The 24,390-nt window shown below is 40.5% G+C and overlaps 1 protein-coding gene across 7 annotated transcripts in view; it reads right to left on the minus strand.

Annotated features, from left to right (window-relative positions):
- Nucleotides 1-871: 871 nt before the first annotated feature.
- lmbr1 (limb development membrane protein 1) overlaps nucleotides 872-24,390 on the minus strand; it is a 29,826-nt gene continuing 6,307 nt past the window's right edge. The window contains exons 4-17 of one of the 7 annotated variants that reach the window (XR_008414088.1): nucleotides 23,832-23,971; nucleotides 23,213-23,316; nucleotides 15,458-15,584; nucleotides 14,557-14,625; nucleotides 14,425-14,489; nucleotides 14,168-14,240; nucleotides 9,970-10,059; nucleotides 8,946-9,022; nucleotides 8,418-8,495; nucleotides 5,960-6,033; nucleotides 5,587-5,677; nucleotides 4,937-5,003; nucleotides 1,559-2,496; nucleotides 872-1,236 (exon numbers count right to left, since the gene is read on the minus strand). Coding sequence is in view for 6 of the 7 variants with exons in the window: in XM_053858364.1 (XP_053714339.1) it covers nucleotides 2,132-2,496; nucleotides 4,937-5,003; nucleotides 5,587-5,677; nucleotides 5,960-6,033; nucleotides 8,418-8,495; nucleotides 8,946-9,022; nucleotides 9,970-10,059; nucleotides 14,168-14,240; nucleotides 14,425-14,489; nucleotides 14,557-14,625; nucleotides 15,458-15,584; nucleotides 23,213-23,316; nucleotides 23,832-23,971 (1,420 nt within the window). In the remaining variant the exon portion in view is untranslated. Of the gene's footprint in view, nucleotides 2,855-4,936; nucleotides 5,004-5,586; nucleotides 5,678-5,959; nucleotides 6,034-8,417; nucleotides 8,496-8,945; nucleotides 9,023-9,969; nucleotides 10,060-14,167; nucleotides 14,241-14,424; nucleotides 14,490-14,556; nucleotides 14,626-15,457; nucleotides 15,585-23,212; nucleotides 23,317-23,831; nucleotides 23,972-24,390 lie in introns of all 7 variants that reach the window. The other 6 variants (XM_053858370.1, XM_053858366.1, XM_053858365.1 and 3 more) reach the window with 6 other exon arrangements.

Below are 24,390 nucleotides of genomic sequence, written 5' to 3' on the forward strand. Positions count from 1 at the left end.
ATTTATGACACCACAACATTTACGTCATCGGGGAACTCGACTCAAATGAACAATCAAGTCTGAGAGGTCATGAATGAATCCATGGCGATACAATCATGGCGAACGGAAGTGGGACGAACGGATACAGGAATCACAGTGGAACTGTCTACGGACGAACAACAGAAACAACCTCAACACGAAGCCTGCAGGGTGCTGTCTAAGGCATTTGGGGTGTTTCTGTGGGCAAATAAACATCACAGTTGAGGATAATGCAGCAATACAACAAAGTGAGCCTGAGTCACCAAACATTTCTCCGACACTTGAAGACGTAAAGATGTTTGCATCAGACTGGTGATATAAAAACTATTTACAACAGAATAGAAATCCGCAGTGCGCCAGACCCAGAGAGGATGCTGTCAGAGCCCAAGTTCCTCATCCAAACAACAGAAAAGATGACAAAGATATCCATAGATACACAATATAAAAGCAAGGTTGGTGATTTAAAAAACATTTTGGTGATGACTTGTTTTCTATAAAATCCATGCACAAATGTCCGCAGACTTCACGTCACCATTTATCTATTTGGATTTGATCAGATTACAATTCTGAACTTGTGGCGAGTCTGTGGACGCAAAAGCCCAAAATATACCAGCAGCAGTTCAAGAGACCCGCGGCAAACAGCCACACTACTACGATAACGTTGATCATCTAGTTTTTGCATCTAGTATAAATGAATGGATGTCAAGGCTTGAGATCTTGAATTGAGGAAACAAATGACTTGCCCAGAAACCACTTTTATACGGAGCAGATCTCTTCATCATATCATGATGAGGTCTTTGAGATTGTGTAAGGGGCCAGTTGGATGGAGTCGTACGCTTTATGTAATTGCCAGTATGAGCCAAAATCCTTTATTATACTTGTTGGGCATGTGGAATTAAATTGCTTCAGACACAATTCTGACTGATGGCAGTCCACGATGTAGCCAAAAATAAAACTCCACATATACACTCACACACTTGTTAAAATAAAAGCAAGTATTCACAAAAATGTTGGTATCTACCATTAAAATAATAAAAAATAAATGTAATTCCTGCCCTTTTTAAGCGACTACACCCGCATACATACATGCAGAATAAATAATAATAAAGCCTTATTTGAGGTGGAATTTTACCTGAAAACAACTTCCTGTTGGTTTGAAACTTCATCTGTCCATTTGAGAAGAGCTACGAGTTCATCTGACACCAAGTTGTCATGGAGCTATCAAAGAATGACATACATGAATGACTTAAATCGTAGTAGTGTGGGTGTAAGCACGCATTTAGCTCAGTAAACAAGAATGACATCTTTGTAACAACGCAAGCGCACTTGCAAACTGCCAAATAAAAATCCCTTTCCCGATGAGACAATAGAAACACTTGCATGGCTATGACACATTTTCACCTAGTGCACTTTATTCTAGTGTCTTTATTCCCGGGAACATCAGATATCTTGACATGTAGCTTTGAACTCAACTCCTGCAGTTGTTAACCAATGGAGGAGCAAGATTCACTTTTAATGGGAACAAAAGCAAAACACCCACCTGCCTTAAGCTAGGACTGCGACTTGGGGCTGAGGGAAAACAGGTAGAGTTTCTGAACGTTCCAGTGGAGCCAGGGAGAGGAGGAGAAAGTCCTGCTTGAGCCCGACGTCAAGGTCACTGCAGTGATGCCAGTCTTATTTCACTCGTCGGCCTCATCCCTGGCTCCGTCCCAGCTCCCATCAGAGACACAGCGGATGGAATGTCACGAAGCTAAATTGCTCTCAGCCTCCATTTGCAGCATCCGTCAGACACTGGCGGGGTTTATTAAGTTCCCGCCAATCCCTCGCACCTATCAGCAGTCCTGTGGAAATCTCCCCATGGCTGTGCTAAGCTGTGTGTGTGTGTGTGTGTGTGTGTGTTGATCTATGGCTCCCTTTACAGAGTTTTCTGATGCCCGTTTGCCGAGAGCTTCCCAGATTCAGGGTCTGTGGGGCTGTTTGACAGTTGCAATTTATCCAGACCTGGGCAGGGAAAGATAAGCGGCGAGATGTCATTAAAAGCCTCAGCATTTCACTTAGCTAAAGGTATTGATGTCTGTTTCCCTCCCGGTTCCTCTGTTTCTCTGACAGTTTCTTAACCACATCCAACACGGTGAGCCGACACAGACACAGGACATCTTCTGTCATGTGTCCCTCCCTTAGCACGACAAACCCTGGTGCCATTTTCATTACATTTATGTTTGTTTTCACTAGTTTTACTAGTCAAGTCAGTCACATTCTCTTCAAGCCTGAATGAATTATTTATGACAAGCACAAAGAAAATATTGAATACATTACCCAATGCCTTCAGGAGCTCTTCCCGCACGGCTGAGGTGAATTTCCTCACGAGACAAAGCGTTGTTACCACGGCAAAGAGTAAGTTGTATGAAAGAACAATGTAGAAGTTTCCAAGCCAATTAAATCTCCCAAAATCGCCCAGTAAATCGAACCTTGTGATGCCTGTCAGGGGCAGAAAGTCAGATCGATCAAGAAGAGGCTTCAAGGATATTACCTGAAAATGATGATGACAAATTAGACAATTAAAATATTTCCAACATATTCACAGACTGAACAGGAAATTTAGGACCAAAGTTCTTGTGGCACAGTCTTGAAACAAGGTCCACTTTCCCTGACAATGACCAATTCCAAGCCATTTACAAGTGAGCAACTCAAGCCTTGGCAAATTTTCACACAAGTGCATGAAATCTGCATCTTTGACCATTTATCAAACTTCATTTTCTCAGAATGATACACTTTTCGGCAGGCCATTCCTCACTTAGACACGGCTGCAGCTGTGGTCAGGTAGCAGGAGTGACTGCTGGAAAGTCCATAAGCATTAGTGTCAGAAATGCTGTCCTGGTAAGGTCAGGTAAGGCAGTAGCAGAAGGTATTTCCACAGTATATTTCCAATAGAAGCAGTTGATAGTCTGTGTGAAAACTCCACTCCTGTAGTACTAAATGAATGTCTTTTGTCTGCCTACTTTATTGGTAGTATCGTTTAATATAGAATTACTGTATAGTTGAGTCAGCTCATCATAAACACGTAGTTCAGTAAACATTTCTAAAGCCTCTCTTTACACTAACTTCACATCAGCAATAATTACACGTGTGCTTTGTGACTGTGTAGAGAAGAATCCGAACAAGTTGGCAGCCTCCATGAGCCTCACCAAATTTTGGTCCACTTCACCGTACGAGAGTGGACTGGTAACAGGTTGTTTTAAGGAATTGACGCGCTGGTGCACATTATAGTTGCAAGTCACAATTCAACAGGTTTTTCAGAATGAGAGCGCTGAGCTTGGAACCCATGCCAGAATGAGAAAGATAACGGGTAACTACACTAAATCTATAAAAACCCAAGAACCATGCAGGAGATACATTGATCATGGAGCAGCTCTGGTGTTGTCGGGCTCTCGTACCAGCTCCACAACCTTTTGTCGTCAATTAGTTCAGGCAATCAATGTGCTGTCCGGAGAGATATATTTACAGCCACAGTGGGCAGTTAGCGCACATCCAGCTCCTTTAACAGAATTGCTTCTAAAGAGACCAGTGGGCAGACTACACAGACCCCAGTCGATTCTGTCTCCCGCTGTGGTCTGACTAATTTAATTTATATTGCCAAAGGTTTTGATCCAGCTCTAGTAATTTCAGAAAATCTATCCAGAGGGCACACGGTAATGGCTGATGCATTTGAGCTGTCACAACAGCATCAGCCCGATAAGATAAGATACAATGGTCTTTCACTCAAAACCCATCTTCACAATGTTCACTATAGAAAATACTTTTGTGAATGTAGATGTAAGGCTGTTCGTATGTTTCTTATCCTCTTGTCTTGTCTTGTCGGAACATGAAAGCCCAAGAAAGTATTTTGAATCGTACAGCAGATTACAGAAGCTTTATATGTTCGAGACCAGAAAGAATTCAGTGACAAGCGTTTTTGATTCATTTTTGGCTGGTTTTCTCCACAACATACACCTTGAGCAGGAATCACACCAATTTTCAGTGTAAACCTTGAACATCAGCACAATACTCAATTCCCTTCTGTCCTGTCAGTTTAAATGACCATGCGACTGCTATTTGGTAGAACTAATCGAGCACCACCAGCGTGAGCTGTGATACTGCGGACACACTACTTTCTTCCCACACTGCAGTGATAGTACATTCACAAAACCAGCTGACATCATACAAAACCCACAAAACACTTCCTAGTCTCTTTACGTCTCACTCAACTCTCCGCCTGTTGTGCGTGAGGCCTTTTCCCTTACATTTATTCCTTTTCATCTTTTCAGCGCCACAAAGCTGAACCTGTTGATATTTTGTAAAGCTCTAGATGAGTCAGTGTATGCTCACGCCGGCCCAATCCTCCACTCTGTTGGTCTCCCACCACCACCACACTCGCACACAGCACACATCACTGTTGTGCTATTTGAACAGCTGTGCTTGGCTCTCGGCATGTTTATTAGTGCCATTGTGATGTTGCTACACCGATCATTTTTCTCCCTTCCAATGGCTCTGTCCAACGCTGCGGGAGAAACTGACTGATTGGGTTTTAAGACTTGCGGAAATGCTTAATGTAAAAGGGTATAATGGTAATTACCTTGTGAAATACCATATCAAATACAGGAGTTATCAATGCTCTTGTCTGCGGCTTTATAGATATCAGCTTAGTTCAAAGCACTCTCTCACAACACATTAACTGAGCAGTAAAGCGCCAATTTCTCAAGGTCATATCTGGAAACCATATTTCCGGTGTCACGATTATATCCGTGCAATAAAGAAAGAGCAGTGCCAGTGATAACAGTTAGCTTTGCACCCTGAAAGATGGCATACTGTATATATACATTTATTCCCAAACCATTTCGTGTTAAGTTTCCTTGATGTTTGCACAGACATTTATACTCACCCAGGGTTCTGGACATCACGGGCAGAGCTGAGCTCAGGACCAAAATCGACACACTGCAACCAATTATCTATAAATTTCAACAGAAATGTATCATTAGTGTTTTAGTTTTAAAACGTAAATTATACAAAAAAGAACAATACTTTCTGTAGTGATGCTGGCAAAGACACGCATACACTCCACTTGATGTTAAATTGGCTCCACATATTGTACAGTTGGCGCCTCTGAAGTTGCTCATTACCAGGTTCTCTATTGTCCTTTGACTGGAGCGTCATTGCTAGTTAACAAGCCTCACCACTCCCAAACTCATTAACAAATGAATGGATGCCACTATGGGCCATGCAGAACACACATCCTCCAAGCTTCCCTCTTCATCCTGCTCACAAAAAAAAAAGAAAAAGGAGAAAAACCCAGCCGGCCTCTGATGTACGAGAAAAGAGCTTGCACTTTGCCCTTGTTTGCCGAACCCACAAACAAATATTGGACAGATCAACTGAAGCCATTCAGGGTCCCCCGAGGAAAACATTAGTGAGCAGTTGGGAGTTTGGAGTAGGAAGAAGGAAGTGGGGAAGTAAAACTCATCAGCATCTTAGGCAGACTGTCAGCACCATTGCCTCCTCCACCCCTCCCTTCCCCTTCGTGCCCAGCTTTACCGTCGTCATGGTTGTGTCGTCCTTCCTGGGAGTGAGTCCCTCAAAGACTCGAAGACTATAGAAGCCAACGACAGAGGAGACCATCAAATAGCTGTTCAGCAAATCAGTCAAAGACTAACAACACTCTGTTGGGAGCAAATCAGCTTCATTGAGTCGTCAACAAAAGTGTCCAAAATCTGCACCTTTTCAGCTTTGATAAAAGGTGACGAAAAAGCAGAGCATGTCTTCCGGACTGAGTCTAGGTAAACAATGCCCTGGGCAAACAGAAATGGCTGGACAATGTTGCTCTTGGCCATGGAGCATGCCACTCAGGCCGAAAGAACAAGACCTGTATGGAGGGGAGGGGTGAAGGGGGGTGTCAGTGAAAGGATACAACATGAGGAGGATCTCCAGTGCTGCCTGAGCCACGCCAAAGGTGGAAAGGGATGTGTTCCCGATCCCTCGCTCCTGAAAAAGACAGCAACGGAACTGTGACCAACTTGTCACACCAACACTGAATGAGAGTGCAGCAGATATGCATTCTCAAGATGCCTTAAACCAGGTGCGTGTGAGGTGTGACCTACCAAATTTGAAAACTGCAACGACTAGTCTATCAGTTATTAAATATGAATTTTACTGTCGGTTGTTAGCGTAATTGATAAGCTATGCTACTGTTAAGATGGGTTTGATGCCACCATTGTTTTGTGCTCGTCCATTTTCCTCTTTTACACCACGAGAACACACATGAGTAGACAATAACAATCCAACATAAGTCAAGTATATGCAAAATGTTTATCAGTCAAACTGCTGTCCGGCCAGAGTTTCATGGAATGTGACTCAGTTTTTATGCATTTAATATGCATTTAAATTGTCACCAGACATTCCTCCTAAAGGGCCACAATAACTGTATTAGGGATATACTTGAAAATACTTCTAATCTAACTGAGCCTGTAGATTGGCCTGAGGGAACACATGCAACAATTTAAAAAAACTGCATCAAAACCATTTTTTGTTGCATGGTAGGAAACCAAAAAAATCCCACTCAACCCTGTCCAACACGTTTTCAGCATCTAGTAACAGGAGCACTTGGGGTACAACGAGGATTGAGTAGTTGAGTATAGAACATTATATAAATATATAAATAAATATGTATGTTTTATAAAGCCAAGTTGATCTGGCGGAATACGATAGAAAAGTCCCTTGTCGCAGGTATTTTAGCCATTAGCTTGTGTCAACATTTACGAGACATCTCTGCCTGTATGAACCAGAGTCTGGTGCAATTTGTGGCCACTCATTGTCACCAAGTGGCAACGATTTTGTCCCGGTGTTGGCGATACATTTACAAATTTAGCTTCGTCAACATTTTGATCCCTGGACTATGAGATCAGATAAATAATTGATATGGTTTCCATGGTGGAAATGGAGCCTTTTTCACACTTGTTAGCAGCAGGGCAAAGATGGAAACAGGTTGCAGGGAAGAAATACATTAACAGTTCCGATCTCTGTAGGTTGGGAATTGTGTAGTGATTATGTAATTTTGTGAGTCTGGTGACACAATGGTATGAAAATCCAGTCCTCCAGTGGCATATTGTTCACGAAGTGTCAAGTGTGGCGCCTAGCCTGGGCTTTATGGGTCTCTATTAATGGCAGTAAAACACAATCCATTTGACAGAAGGTGCAGTTTAATCATTTCCCCACTGAACATTCATGCTCATCTTCCTCCACCTGTTTTTCTCCTTCTTTTCATCTTCATCCATCCCCTATTCTGAAGAGATGGGTGGGAAGTGCTCGGTATGTAAAGGAGGACGATAGGATGCTGAGCTTGAAGGGAAGACAAACATTGACAGGGCAATTCTATTGTGTTCTCGCCCCATAACAATCACTGCCTCGGGGCTTCATTTGACTTTCCCACAGTCTGAATATCTCTGCCCTGACATTACCTACCCCAAACCTCAAGCGCACCACCAACCTGCTATATCATTTTCTGTCCCTTATCACCTTTCTTGACATCGTGAGGGAATTTCTGCACAGATTTAAAGCAAGGCAGTTCAAACGGTCGTGGAAAGGTGATATATAGTTGACAATACTACAGGTTTTGATTTTCGTCTAAGAAAAGGACGATTCCACATCCAGGCTGTGACTCTCTTCTAATAAAACTGTTTGATCAGAGACGTGACGCTGATCCAGAGTAGCAAATGCAAAAGCTATTAAGTGGGGTCACACTGTTAGGACAGCTTTGAGCATTATAACAAAGTGTAATTTCGGGGATTTTCTGTGATGCATCATGGCAAACAAAAACTTGTCTTAAAATAATTGGAGTGTTGAGGGCAGCGCTGGCAGTTGCCCACAAGATGTGAAATGAGGGAGAAATAGGATACATCATGTTTCCCCTATTCAGACAAGAATGCAACCACAAATGTGCATACACACATTAAACACACACCTCTGCCGGTGCAGATAAGAGGAGATAAGGAGAGCTTAAAACACATTGCACATTGGAAAGAGATGAGAATCTGTGAGAGTCATTCCACTTCAGGTCTGCCTCGGAAGAGGAGAGAAAAAGCAACAAATTCCGTCACTGTGGACTTGAGACACGTAGCTAGCTCATTGAATGTGCACACTGCTGTGAAATGACTTTCAATGAGCTTTCAAAACAAAACAGAAGCACAGAATTGAGCTCCGATTAACATCTGTACAGGTCCTTTCTTTCAGAGTGCACCTGAGCATATCCGGAATTTTCTTTATGTTGCCGCCAGGAACACAGCAGCTCAGACAGTGAGGTGGCTTTTGCAGTATTCCTACTGGATGTGTGTCTATGTTTATCTGTGGAGGGTAAAATAACATAGGCCTACCGTTGATCCTTTGGGCATGGCAGTCTCATCCACTAAAAGGTAGAGTATGTTCAACGCAACAATGAGAACTGAAATTGTCTGCAGACAGAGAGGAAGAAGAAGATTAGCCGGCACAAAATATAATCATCTGGAGAATGACTTAATACGCAAAGTATCAGGCGCCTCAATATACTTAAACTTTAGGAAGTCCGATGATTCTCTCACAATCAACTATAAGCTTCTCCAAACATAAAACAGCCAGGGTTTGCTGGAAGCACGTGCCATGTCTCTCACATGTCCTTTCTACACTATCCAACTACATCAGACAGTAAAAACTGCTTTAAACACTATAATCTGCTGAAAATCTGCCTTTTAGGTGGATATTAAGGATTTCCTTAAACAGCTATTAGACAGAAAGTCCTTCCACACCCAGGATCTGAGAAAACTTCAGAAAATGGTATTTTAGGTGTCGGCGTTCATCTCAGAGGCTTGTAGGCAGGCTGTGCGTGCCATAGGTAAACAGCTTGGCCTTAATGATAGCTCGCTCACCGTTCCTGTGAGCAGGATCAGCATCACTATGGGATACAACAAGTTCTTCTCCCAACCTGAAGCTTTCTTCCTTCTCTCTGAAAGGGAGACAGTATTTTAACACAAATTCCCAACCAGTCACATTTTACATTTAATCACCACATACTCTCAAGACATGGACAGCTGAAATATTGATCAACACATGTTCACACCAGTGATGGCTTACAACAAATGAGTCAGGTCCAAAAATTTAATTGATCAATTTCTTCCTTCTACTTAGGTATTGAAGGAGAAACCGAAAGCTGGTAGGATGATTCAAAGGACTAACCAATCGTTTCTGTTGCTTGTGGCTGACAGTCTTCAGTGGACTTTTATGGATCTGTCACATAATAACCTGACCCCAATAACTCTGCCAGAAGAAGAAATGCTCTTTATTTCTACTAGTACCCCATAATTGGGCTCTAAGAAGTTTCGATTCTTTATAATCGAATTACACTTTTCAGTACGTAGAGACTGCAAAGACACTTTTATCAGGGTACACTACATGTTGGAGCTATCAATCATTTTCTGGACCTTTCTGAACACACTCCAATATAGTCAGAAGACACCTGTGTTCCTTACGATGTGTATTTGACTACCTTTTGGTCAGTGTCATATTGACTTTTTTTTCTTCATTTCAAAGCTTGTTAGTTCTACTTTTCTCAAAGTGCACCCACCTTGCCAGCCCGTGAAGTTTGCCAAGTGCACTTTATATTCACCATCCTTCTAAATTAATGACATCACTAAAAGGCTGCCTACAATATAAAGTTTGCATCTTGTTCAATATCCTAAGTGCCTTTGAGCTTACCGCCCCACTCCTTCTGCACCTTACCACCAACAAGCCTGTGGGCTCATTTATAATATCTGAACTGAATAGAAAATTATCCGGCAGTTTTGGTAAAAGTCCAAAATTAAGAAAGCATTTGCTAGTCAGCAAAATGATTTTTGTAAAAAAAAAAAAAAAAGTTTCCTCTTTCAATCAACTCAGATTACTCAAATTACTCACCCAGTTTGTTTCTCTGATTTTTAACATTCTCCAGTTCTTTGTTAAGATGGTGGTTGTAGCTTCCTCGCTTATATGTGTGGAAGGAAGATCCTGACAAAACAAAAAGCGGCAAATGATTCACATAGAATTTTGCTGATAATGATGGCTACAAGGACAAATGCCTATCAACAGCGTAAGTTGAATCGATATATGCACTCTCGATGAATATCACGATATCAGTAGGTAAAAACCTTATACCCAGAAAATGTAATTACTATGCAAGCACAAAAGAATGCACATGCTAGAAAATAAAGCCATATTGTACTGACAACATATCACCTGCCATAACTGAGATAGTTGCCATTTTAATTTGCAGTATGTTTTTGATTGATTAACGGAAAGATTTATGAACATTATACATAAACTTTTATTACATCGTGACCCCAGAACCAAACATTAGTCAGAGCATGAAATAAAGAATCTCTGTCTGAAGACATCGGGCACATGACACGACTAGTAGTTTGGAGCGAGGAACACAGTCAGGGATTCTCCAAGAAAGCCGCAAGGCTCATCTGAGGCTAATTCATCTATTTAACGCTGTGTTTTTCCAGCACACGGCGCTAGCATCGATGGCCCTTGCAGTCAAATGTGGCAGAGTATCCATTTGCATCCCCTAGGGTGTTTGGCAAATGAAACCAATTAGTTCAGTGTAACACCATTACTAGCATGCAATAAAAATACCATCTTTCATCTTTACTGCAGGAGTGAAGGACCAATCACTTTGATCAAACATTTTTCTCAACGCTGTTGTTATGACACGCCCTGTCTGGATGGTTTATCAAGGAAAATAAGGCAGATGCACGGTTGAGAAAGGCCCAACAGACTGTGCCCTCGCCGATACCTGTCCTGGGATCTAAGCCGGGAAAGTTTAAACCCTTCAAGCAAACACAGTCACAACACAACAGGAAATGTCAGGGACAGTTCAAGTGCTCCTTTACACCACAGCTGAACTCAGAATTCCACCTCAGGGAAGGAAAACCTGCTCAGCCATCTATGAACAGATCTATCATCTTTGCACATAACACATCTGAACACGGTCTTATCTGTCAACCCCGACAAGAAAATCACAGATCAAACCCATAGGTGGGAAGGATCGCAAGAAAAGATTAAAAAAGAATTAACAAAAGAACCACATGATTACTGTTTTTCTATGTGGAAAAAAAGTGAGACTCATCTGCAGTATCTACAGTGACATCATTCAGACTGAAGTTAAATATATCTCACTTCGCCTTCTGCTGGCAACATCAAGTCACAGACTGAATTACAGCGAGGCAGAGATGCTGAGTGAGGCTGCTGGCAAGTAGGGAGGCCCAGAGTAATTCATTGTATCCTCTCCAACCTTCAGCACAGTCAAAAAATTACGTCATCCACAAATATGCTAAACACCATGCTGAGACAACAGAGGCACTGGCAAGGTCATTGTGCCGCATAGCATCTGGACAGGCGCACTGTTGCTCACTTATCAGCAGATCAGGGGCTTGACAGGGCACAGTGTCACATTGCCAGTGCTGCAATGTACTAATATAGCAAGCCAGCTTCTACGTATTTTACCAGACATGAAAAACTTTTGGTGCAGAACACAGACCCTGGCCACAAAAGTATGATCAATGATAATCCCAACTTTACAGCATAGATTGATCTATATGTGTGGATCTAACATTGGTGTGACAGTTCCTAAAAAAATATCCACAAAAGCACAAAGAAAGTAAGATTAAGATTGTTATTAAACATTACTGTAACAAGACATACTCATACAGTTCAACCTAGCCTTGGTTGATCCAGACAGATCCTCATCTCCATGCCAAACGTCTAAGATAATATGCATAAACTCGGCTTTCCCATGAGCCATATAGCTCTCAAGAAATCCTTTCCTTACCAACACAACCAGATTAGAAGGAGGAATTCAAAAGCAGTGAAGCACACATCTCATCTCAATATTGTCATTATTGCTGAAAGAAAACGTCTAAAATATGACATGTCTTCAATGGTTTGACACATTTTGTCGACCAAAAATGTTCCCTCTCCAAAGTAAATCCCATGACCGTGAAATAAGCTACACACGGCCAATTACATGATTTAAACGGCAACGCTTTGGCCGCCGACATTAAACAATGTCATTAAAAGTAGATAATGACATGTGGTTAGACAACAAAGACTCAAGTCATAAACACAAACAGTAGTCCAGCCACTGATGTAACACAACCATCCGCATCTAAAAACACAAACACAGTTAGAGGACAGGGTACAGCGGACCTACAGAGAGTCAGTTCATTGCTCAGTTTGTCCTGTGAACTGTTCCTGAACTGCCATGTACCCTGGGCTGTCAGTGTAGCAAAGAAATACCAGGCGGTCTTTAATGCAAGCTCTGCATTCACAGTTTGCTAAATTAAAAAGGTAAATCCTCAGATGAACATTCTCCAAGAATGATTTCACTCACCCTCTAGTTCACCATAAAACAATAACATTAAATAAATTAACGATTCAACCATTCCATCCATGTCACAGCTGCAGACAGTAGTGCAACATTGCACACCTACTTCAAGCAATTCAACTAAGCATCCAAATCGGCAAAAAACATGTCCCCCGAGAACAGATGTTTTTTTTTGTTTTGTGTTTTGCTTCATTGAGATCAAAAGAGTACTGAAATGATAAGAAACAGATTAACAATTACTCTGTGAGATAGTTCAAAGCTGGGCAGTGAGGAATGAGCCTTAAGAACCAGATGCTGAGGTGGTGGTCAATGAAGGCAGCCGACAAGGCATTTGAAAACAAGCATTATCAAGGGAAGATCTCAGCTACCTCCCTGGTTTGTAAAGAAAATCACTCTCTGCATTTATTTGCATCTGTACACTTGGTTACGTGCTTGAGTTAATATAAAGGTAAGGTCTTGGAACTTCTCTCAAAAACTTCCTGCATTTTCAGACTATTCAATGTCTGACAAGGAATTTAAACATCAAAAGTGAATACAGGTTTTAAGAATGACGTTACTTTTTGTCATACTTTGTAGCTTATCGTATAGAAAGAATACAATGTGGAAAAAAAATCTCAAACAAAGATTGTGACAAATTGTTTCCATGATAACACCAAACAGTGTTGTTTTGATGCTCATTGCAAACATTGAATACCCTTAATAAACAGAACAGAAATTTTCATGAGGCGAATATTGGAAAAAAAAAACTACATTCAGCCTTCAGTGGAGTGAGTTTAAAGTAACTATGGATAAGAACATTAGTTGTGCCAAAAGGACAATAACTGATAACAAATCAGTTATCAGTGGGTTGATCCACTTTAATGCATTCTATTTTTTTGGAATGTTTTGTCCAAAGGCCTCATGTGACTGAAAAAAAATGTTGTGCATTTTTTAAAATGCAAAGGCCACTGCAATATATAAAATAAATGTCAGAATATTCCATTAACAATTACTTTCTTTGAAAAACTTATCTAAATGTATTGTGCATTATTTATGGGATGCTAAAAAATAGCATTAAAAAAAAAAAAAAAAAAAAAAAAAAAAAAAAAACAGCCACATTGGATATTCAGTATTCAGCCTCAATTTGGTTTCAGAGGCACTTCCTGTATGTGCAGAACATAAATAAATAATTAAGGGGCAATAAGAAATGTACACATAGACCGAAGAGAAATAAATTGGACAACTAAGAATGATCAGGCGCGGATGACAGCCATACTAATTTCCTATTGTCAGCACATCTATAAAACTATTTAAAATGACCCTTTGTATAGATTTTGAGACAGGGGCCAGATTTTTTTATTTCAGTAACATAGAGCCAAAAAGATCTTGAAAAGTTTTCATTTCCATCTCATTACTGACAGCTATTCTTGGCCACCACATTAAACCTGGGCATGAGTTTGCCACGAATCACAGTGTCATCCTGCAGCCTTAAAACTTCCTTTCCATGAAATATTGTCTGTCTGTCTGGCTGCTTTGCAGCTCAGCAGGTTACAAAAGGTGGGACAGTGTTGGGGAAAGGCCAGTGTTAAGTGTGTGTCTGAGGGCAAGTGTGCGCGTGTGTGTCTGCGTGTGCTTGTAAACTAGGCAGAAATCTCTACGCTAATTGATCCAGCGTGTCATGCTCGATCACACCCAATAGGCCAGTCAACGCTCCTTTATAACGTGCCAACACATCTCCCACAGACGTACCGTTTAATCTCCTCTGAAGGGCTTCCTCTTGCAAATGGATGCAGTAAATCTGCTCATCCAGGTCCTCAAGGATCTGAAGGAGGAGGAGGAAGAGATGAAGAGATGAAATAGTTTATAATTACGGCCGAGTGGGACTAGAAGGATGGCAGACCAGAGGAGGAGACGATGCCTATTGAGCAACACTTTTTTCAAATTGAAGCATGACACAAGATTGGCCATAAAACTTATTGAGCAGTTTACAACTTGAGTTCTCTTACCGTTGGTTTGACCAGTAACTGGCCCATGACAGTGAACATCCTCGACAATCCCACAGGAGTGCACACTATTTTGAGAAAGCACAGTTAATTCAAAACGATTGACGTCAATTGTCCTCAATTTGAGATGCTTACTGAGTAAAAGCAGTCCACCCATCAGTGATATACAGGAGTAGAGATACGGCAGGTAGAATTCCCAGAGGTCTGCAGGAGACATTAGACAAGGTCGATATTGAAATTCAGGGAGGAACCAACTTTTTAAGGTTACATAACAGACACGTTCATATGTAGAAGGAACTTCTCTTCAGACTTCCCTCAAGGTCTTCTCGCTGTCAGTGTACAAGGCTGATTTGGATCAGAAGCTAAAAATGTTGACATAAACCAACTTAAGTACAAATCTAATTTTTATCCCACAGCCATTTATAATATTCAAAATATAGTTACTATACACGACCACAAATTATACGCTGTACCATTAACTTAAAAAAATATATCACAATATCATATATCACAAGAAAGCTGATGCGCCCTTCCCCAGATTATACAGATCCAATTTTCCCCAAAACCTCCTTCTTACCTGGGACACTAGTGCCAAACAAATTACTTCCAGAGACCTCATCGATGAGAAGCTAAAAAGATAAGAGGATGAAAGGACTGGGCTGCGGCTTATCCTGTCAAGATTGATTTAAATTTGCCATTTTAAACATAGGTTGGGGAGTGACTGAGGATATTAAAGTGACTAGCGATGCCATTTTGTTGAGCTGGCTGTGATATATAATATATGTAAATGTCACGTCAATAAATGATGCACCAACTTCACTGCCTGGTCAGGACAGTGTATCAAAACTGTACAACTGAAGTGAATCCATTAGGCTAAACATTGAAACATGGTACCTTCTGACCCAAGTGTGGTTTAAATCGGTGTTTGATCCGACTCATTTGGCTCAGGATCAAATGAAAAACATTGAAAAAAAATAGATCAGATTTTAACCCTTGAATACAAACTAAAATCTACCAGAACAAAGAAAAAACATACCATAAAGTGATTCCATACTGGCTGCATCATTGTCAATAAGCGCTGACGCCACCCACACGATTCCCAGAATGAGCAGTGCCAGGAGGAAGAGCATCACAAATGTTTCCAGTATGCGTGCCTTTATGCCCTGAAATAGAGAAAATGGATCTCAGTTATTAACTGTATTGTACAACTTTTAATCTGCATTTAATTTAAAAAGTGCATTCATTGATTAATATTTTGGGAAATGATGCCACTTCTTTTCACAAACAAGTTTACCTGAACACTGGATTTCAACATCTCTGTTTAAGTAATCAAAAGCATTTTATCAGTCAGTGCCTCTTAACCTACACCACCCTCTTCCCCCATCACTGACAATAAACACCACCATTTTCATTCACAGGATACCAACATAACATAAGCGCTCTCACTGATCCCTGCATAAAACTGCTCTTTTATACCCATATATTGTGGTCTATAAAGCTGCACCAGCCGAGGCTGGCGGTGAAATTAAAAAGAGAAAAGAGGGGCGGGGTGCTTGCAAGGCTGGTCAGCTACTGTCTGCGATCAAGTGCAGGCCCCACATCTGGGCATGGTTAAGAGCACCCCGAGCGCCGCTGTGTTCTGGGCCACGCAGACGAGAGGGTTTTGGGGTAATTTGGGTTTTCCGGGTCACAAACTGCTGAGTGGTTAATAAAGTTCTCCTCTACCTGTTCACACAGTTTCCATTTCCCCCCTGCTGGAGAGCCAAGCTGTCTGCAGCGAAAGATGGATAGATATTCTTATATACACACACACGGCTAAGCTGCCAGGCCCTGGATAACAAGGCTGCTCTGCGGCTTAAATTGGGTGCATATGAGCAATTTGTTACCAGCTAACATAATAGTTCTGTGGTTGCTGTTCAGTATTTGCCAACAGGTAGATGAAGGGGGGGGTCTCTCTTTGAATGTATTTTGTCTGTTAAACAACTGCTTTAATATGTGACAAATCCATACAGTTGTCATTCATGTAATTGCGTCTGTTTTTTAGACAAAAATAGGAGTTGTAGCTCCATTTTTGAAGTCGGACATTTAGGTTTGACAAATACAATTGAACTTAGCTTTCAAATTGTAGCTTGACGTTCAAAATCAGCTACATTCACTACCACACATTGTTAGCTATCACCTCTATAATTTTGTTAAAGGTTAGAATACAATTATTTATAAACACAATATATTCTTTGAATCAGGATTTTATCCTCCATTCCACCAGATGAAATCCTATTCCTGTCCCTTCTAGGAGCCCAAAAAACAAGTCAGGGTTGAGCGACAGTGGCAGTGGCAACAGAATGGATTGAGTGTAGAGTCTGGAGTGCCTCAGTGTGGCGGAAGTGAACAATGCAGTCATGCTACAAGTGACCTCATAGTTGATAGGGTTCAAATCAGATTTTTTAATTTGGTGGTATGAAAACAGAATGCAATCCCTCATTTTACATCCCAATCGAGTCTAATTTAAATTTTTGAACCATCAAAGTGCTCATCATATATGTTGAGCCACAGTCATTTCAACTTTTAGACGTCCCAAAACCAAATGGACAGCGAACGGGCGGTCTTAAGAATGATTAGCAAGGACAATGTGGTGAGTGACACAGAGGAAAAAGTGAGAGAGACAGGAGAGAAGAGGAGTCCATGTCTGAGCGCCTCTTAGCTCCCGGATATAAGAGAGGTGAGAGAGGAATGCTTTCAGGGATTTGAGCGTTGTCCCACATGCGGTCTCTTAAGGATGCATCAGGACAAGAAGAACCCACAGGCAGGTCATGTGTCCGCTCAAGCAAACCAGTCCACCTTAACAAGCTGCCCATACCCGGCTGAAGGTGTATTCCCTTCAGATACGTCTCTCAATCATTCATAAGGCTCAAATCATTACCCATTCAGATCATTTAGGGCAAAGGCAACGCTTGTCACCTCCACTTCCATCATCCCCCATCAAAAGAATGAGTGTTGTCATTTAAGTGGACCTGAGAATGTGGAGCTGCATGTCTTGATCGTTCCTATTGATAAATCCATGTGCAAATAAGCATTAACGTGCACTTTTACCGATCCAGGAACAAGAGTGAATTGTTTTCAACAACAAAGGTGAATTCTTTTGGATCACATTTATAAATAGCTAAAGCAGACTAGGGCTTCATCACTGATCAAAATAAAACTGTCAACTGGTAAAATAAAGAACTGCAATGCCATCCAGGGCGCCCGTTGAGAGTTTCTATTCTTGCCATTCTAAATGTGTAGCTAACTCTAAATATAGCAGCTTTGAAATATTCAGCATCCCCGGATCCTCACACCGACATGGAGCGAGGTGCTTGATCACTGCAGATGTTCTCGGCCAAGACAGAAATACTTCCAAGAAAGTGCAGTGACGACAGTGTCCAAACAACCATGCATCCGTTCATGTGTGCACACAATTTTAAAAGTAAACCTCCGCTTTGGTCATTATTCTTTAATCTCCCACTTTCCTGAGGTGTGAAGCAAAAGTTGAGAAATATCTAGTCTGACCCCATCTTTGATGTGAGAGGGGAACTCTGGAAGAGGCACACCACCATGACAGAATAATGTGAACAAGAGTTATGATAATGACGATGGATTTTTTTTTTTTTGGTTGGTTGGAGAGCCACAGCTGTAGACAGAGGAAGTAAGTTAGGTGCTGCAGGAGATTCCATGTCGCTGACATTAATCCTCAACAGGTCAGCAGTCAGTAGCAGAGATCATCTTGCCGACAATCCCTCTGCTCACTAGCAGTGGCGTGTGGAACTAAGGCCAAAAGTGTATGTGCGGGAGGGGCATGCTTCCTTTTTTTGCGCTCCCCAGCAAAAAAAGGGCTCCTTGGTTAAGACATGCCAGATGCCCCCAGACCTTATTAGCAAATCCTTCTAGCAGTCTGCCTCAGCACACCGACAGTGTCAAAGACAAAAAGCAGAAGAGAGGGATACTAACCTGTAAAGCTGCAGTATGAACTTCTAAAGAGTCTTAATAAGACTTGTTATTAAAGTCCAAAAGAGGCGAGAGCAAGGAAAATGATTGCTATCACATCGTATACTCCAGACTCAGGAGGGTGAAAGGGCCGGTCAACATGAAGTGGGAGAAAAAGAAACTGAAAAGTTTAATCAAAAATCATTGTGAAAATTCACTTATATATATAGGACATAGAAAGTTGTTAAATATCATTTCTGATTTCTTGTTATAACCACAAAAAACATTCTAATCAAAATAGAAATTATAAAAAATGGAAAACTTAACTTATAGTCTATTCTGCAAGATCATACAGAAATGAACATCAACATATAAAAACAAGGTGCCTCAGCAACTTCAAAGTTTTTTCTGTAAGATTTCTGTAAGCGTATTTAGACTTGAGACAGTCTGATTTTGTTTGATTTTCTTTTTTATGTCACAAGCCGCGATATAACAAAAATAATACCCCTATACTTCTGTCAGTGTTGGCTCAACTTTTATTTTCGGTAAAATCATTCTAAATAAATGTAGCAATGGCTAAGCGGTCAGATGATGTAAAATAACTGTTACTAGCGGCTGCTGTGTCCATTCAAATTATATTATATTCAAATTATATTTGAAGCTGGAATCCATTGTTGTTGATTTTACTTATCCACAGGGGGCTTGGATCGATTTAATTAAAAATATGGGTCAAACTTTAGATAAGGGAACATTTATTACCCCAAGTAAACTACTCATTCATAAGTGTATTTGCAGCAGTAAGTATGGACTAGTGTCTTGTTATGACTGATCATAACAAGACACTAGTCAGCAAAGTGTCTTGTTATGATCAGATTTTGGTCAGTTTTTGCTGACCAAAATCTGGTCAGCAAAAACTGACCAGATTTTGCTTGAATAGTCACAGATATTGCACCCAAAACAACACCATAATTACCAAGTATTAACCGTAAATAAACATGTAATTAGTTTATGAATGGTTATATCGTTCACTATCTAAAGTGTTATCAAAATATGTTTGAGATTCACTACAGCTTCATACATAGCATTACTTAAGCATAAGACTCTAAGGTATATTTTTAACATGCGGCAGCCTTATAATTAATTGCAATTAATTGTGTACCATTTTTTATCTATTAACTGGGTCGCCCTCTGCTGGATATCTGGGAAAAAAAAACAGGTTTCGATTTTCGATTTTCCTCTAGTTCAGTAAAGAGTTTTATGTCAGTAAAAAGTTTAAAAAGCTTAAAAAGCTTGCGTGGCTAGATGAAAAACTAAATACATAGCATGTATCATGGATCAATTTTACACATGTCCCATACTGAAATAAAATAAAAAAAGTTTCTGTGATCAGCATTTATTTGGGGAATTCTGACTCACTTGAGGAGAAGGGGGGACCAAACAGGAAAAAAAAAAAAAAAAAACCTGAGCAACTCGCCTGATCGTTTTTAAATTCCCTGCTGAAGCTAATATGTTACCATGGTAACGAACATTGTAACAGACAGCTTTAGGGAGACATTGTGACCTTAGAGAAAGGTATGTAAACACCACTTTATATTCTCGACCGGCCCTGCCCGAGAAAGGCCTGGGAAAAATGTCTGCATTTGCAGGAGATTTGAAATAAATATCCGAGCCTCCATTGTGGAGCACAAACAAAGACGAGTATCTTAGTAACACCACGCGGGTTTGCTCGGCGAGACGTTTCTCTGTATCGCCCCCCTCCCCTCTTCCCCATCCCTCCACAATAAACACACTTCTCATCATCGGCGGGTTAAGGCTTAGGATGAGATTGATGAGGAGTTTCTTTAACTACCAGATGAAACCTGTTGGCCCTACGCTGGGTCAGTCAAGGGGTCAGACTCGTTCCAACTCGTTTTAAGGATCAAACACATTGCAATCCTCTGGGTTAGACTCATGGACACGTTAAAAGAAATTCAGCATAAAATTACTGCATGCATTGTTTTGTCTTCTTATTGTCGGTCAGCATTTAACCACAGTGACTGCAGACATTAAGTACACAAATGTTTGCAGGTCTCGGTTTCTATTATTTCAGCACATTAATATAGAAAGAAATTTCCTCTTTGACAACAAAATGTAAACCATGCAAATTCTTCAGACCTTGGCTCATTTTTTTGGCAGGGGTTTGGCAGACACATGGCTCTAGTTGGAAGGGTAACATTGTGTTTATTAGGCTTAAGTCACAAATAATCATGTCAATTACAGAATGAAAAGGACATATTATGCCAGTCATGTCATCACTTTGCATCCAATAATAGGATTAAAAAAAACTTTATGTCGATTTGGATCTAGAGCGATTCATGTTCGTTCCAAAATGCTTATTCAGGTCAGATTGACAGGTGCAATGAATTCTATTTAATCAAAATATGAATTGTAAATGTACACAAATAATTTAATATTGAACAATTTACTCTCTATTTTAAAATCTGTGTCTGAGGAATAACCTTACCCTGCTGTTCAGTCAGTAGTAACAGTATAAATATGAGTAACTTGGGTATTTTAGGAATCAATCTTCGAACATTCAAAGTGAATTGTCAATTCTAGTGCATAAACAAGATTTAGAGGCTGAAATAAACCCTACATTGGTTTTGGAAAACATAACTAGAAACTAAAAAGCCGGACATGAGAACGACACAGCTCTTCAGCTGAGATTTGACAGCCCTGCAGTTAAGTGGGAGACATTTTATAGCACCAAATAAAGCTGGATCATAACAATCTGACATCAGGACCCTGACTCCTTCAGATTCATCCACAATTTGGACAATTTGTTTCACAATTAATCACTCAGCTGACAGAAGCTGTGAAGCGCTGAACTGTTCACATTATAAAAGAATGGGGGGAAAAAAACATCCACATTTCAATCTTTATTCTGGTGGCGTCTTTTACTACATCGTCAAACGTAAATGCAGCCACATGAAAAGGCTGACTTACAACATCAGTGGAGAAATTCATCATCCACTTCATTTCCGCAGTCACAAGGACCTCTCACTGCCATAACGCTGGCCCAGAGGGTTAAAATGTCACATAAAAAACGCATGGCATTGTGCTCTAATGCGCTTATTTGGAAAAAGGGAAAATATCACATGATAAAAAAGTGGATCTGTGTTTTACACTTCCTTTGCTGTCAGCCCATGATTTATTCTGCAGTCCCGTCGGTTTTAAGGGAACCAGAGTGTCGCCTCCGCCCCTTCCCCTGCACAATTCAAGTGTTTACTGTATGTACCTGAACATGCGGCTCAACATAAAACAGCCCAGAGAACATTCATGTTTGATCAATAGCAGTTTGGCAGACATAAAAATGAGTTTCCACAGGGTCAACTTTATGTTTTGAAAAAGTCTATTTGACTACATTTTCTAGCACATAAGATGGTCAGGAGAGGAGTTTAATCTTTGATTTGTTTGGCTTTTACTTGTCGAGGTTAAATACAGAGCTTTTGACAGTCACTGCACCATTTTTTTTGCTTCACAATATCCTGGAACTTTGTACTTAGGTATGGTAATCCATACCTCTCATTTTTAAAATACCCAAGACTTTGATGTAAAACTAGGACCCTATTGACACCAGAAAAGGTCGTCGCCCCGCTTCAGTTAGATTAGAAAGCCAACTGAAACAACTTCTTGGACTGAGAACCAACTACAGTACAGACAAATTTTATGCTCTTTTGCCAGAAGCGATATAAACCAGAGGGGCTTCAAACTGTGACACAGGATAGCGATGCATTAATAGTAAATTTTATCCCCTCCATTCCATGAAGCTCTATTGTGCTGTCATGTCTTTGCAACTTTATAGACGCTTGCAGCACGAGCCCCGAGCCCCTTTTTGGGGGGAGTAATCAATTAAATGAGGAAGTTCGCTGAGCCTTACAACTCGATTATTAGCTTGTCCTTTTGAAGTTTTATTTTAGGGGGCTGGGGAAAGGGTGACAAGGAATCAGGCCTTAAATCAGTGGGGCCGATGTGGTGGTGGTGAAGCGTTTGCGGCCCACAGCCTTAGTGAAGGACTTTGTCAGGATGTGGTGCTGGGTGAAGACCAGGTTCAGACTTTCATGGTTAATGAGGTTTCTGCGATGGCAGTTACGGTTAGTGACACAAGTCAAGGAGAGGGCAATGAGAAGACACCTGCTGCTATGCAGCAATGAGCCATGAAAGCAAAACACAGATTAAAAATTACTTAGACAATATGTTTTAACTTTAAAAAGATTCCAAGAGGACAGACACCCATTGAGGGGAAACACTTAATAATCTGCCTAGTTAATGTGCTGGCCTAAAAATCTTTCAACCTTTTTTTCCAAAGCTCCAATTTATATGTGTAAACATGAGCACAAAACCTTTCTTACCCTGGCTTTGAAGCCATGTATGAAAATAAGAGCATATGAACAACTGATTCATTAAGTTATGAAAGCAATTCCACTAAATGCCACAACATCAAACCATGGAAGACCACTCATTTGCACGATCAAATAAGTGATCTTGTAGAGATCCTGCCAGGTTGCTTGACTTTGGATTTTTGCATTTTTCTGCTGATGGGAGACACAAAACTACTTTAAGAGAAGATTTGAAAACTAAGAAATCAGGCTTCAGAATGTTTGATTTATACAGTAACATCTTTTCTCTAAGCAGCCGTTACGATGAATTGCATGTTTGTCAAAAACACACTAGCTTAGAGTGACAGATTTTTCGATACAATGGCACATGAAGCTCCAGTTAGGATTCAATAATTTGTGCTGTCATGTTGATGATAAGTTTTGGACAAAACACTTTCGCAACTCAAGATTACCTTTTTGGATCCAGCAAATCCCTCAGACTCTAAGAAGAAATAGGCAAACGGCATCAAGACAAAGAGACACAGGTTGGAGAACAGTGACACCAGGTTCCACAGACCTGCAGACAGGACAAAGGCGGTCAACAACAGCATGTTACTTCACCAACAGAAATCCTTCCAATTCGAATTTAAAAAGCGTCACTGATGACTCAAGATTTAGCGTGGACATCTCTGCCATCTAGTGGTCAAATGAAGAACGACAATTCGCTAACCCATTAAAGGGCCATAACAATAAAAAAAGACACTTCAAATCAAGAAAATACTCAATAGACTTAATACTCTTTTCTCATCATCATCATCACCATCATCAGAGTAATGTGTAACAAATATTGAAGGGACACCCACCAATTACTTGAAAAATTAACAACATAAAGTGAGATATGAGACATAACTAGGACAGACTACATGATAAAGTAATATAATAAGGCATTTTCATAAACAAAACACCTTCTGAAAGAGAAAGGAGAGCACAAAAGAGAATATTAAAAAATATAACAAATAAATAAACATAAAACAAATAATTTTACACGGAAGAACCTCTAGAATCATTGTAGAAAGAGTGTTATCCACTCACCATGAATGAGGGAGCCATTGAGCCACTGGATGTAATAGTTTTTAGGGAATGAGAGCAGGATCTCATTACTAATGATAGAGAAAGGCAGTAGGAAGACGGCACCGCCCGAAACTGCGAGGGTGAAGGTGCATAAGTACAATCTGTGAAAAAAATTAAACAAAAAAACTAACATGAGCAAGAGTAGACAACACAATGACACATACAAAGTATAAATAGATTGGCAAGTGGAAAGACAGTGAGAGATAAGATCATTGTAAAAACAATAATAAGTTGCGTGCAAAAGCATCGGAGAAAAGACTTTTGTTTTACAGCCTGAGCATGTTTCATCATTTCATAATGTACTGGTGATTTGAGTGTAGATTTTGGCTCCACATAGTCATGTGGCATTATGAGAATGTAGCAAACACCTGCTTTCACATGAATTAACTTTTTACAGTGATATTGGACTTTAAATCCTTTAAATAGTAAATCATTTCTTAGTGTGACTGAAAGTGACTTTTGACCAGATTTATAGTAGAGTAATGAGAGGAGAGGGTGGCTAAAGACCGCCCATCTATCC

This window comes from Synchiropus splendidus, chromosome 3, assembly GCF_027744825.2.
Source record: "Synchiropus splendidus isolate RoL2022-P1 chromosome 3, RoL_Sspl_1.0, whole genome shotgun sequence".
NCBI classification, from domain to species: domain Eukaryota; kingdom Metazoa; phylum Chordata; class Actinopteri; order Syngnathiformes; family Callionymidae; genus Synchiropus; species Synchiropus splendidus.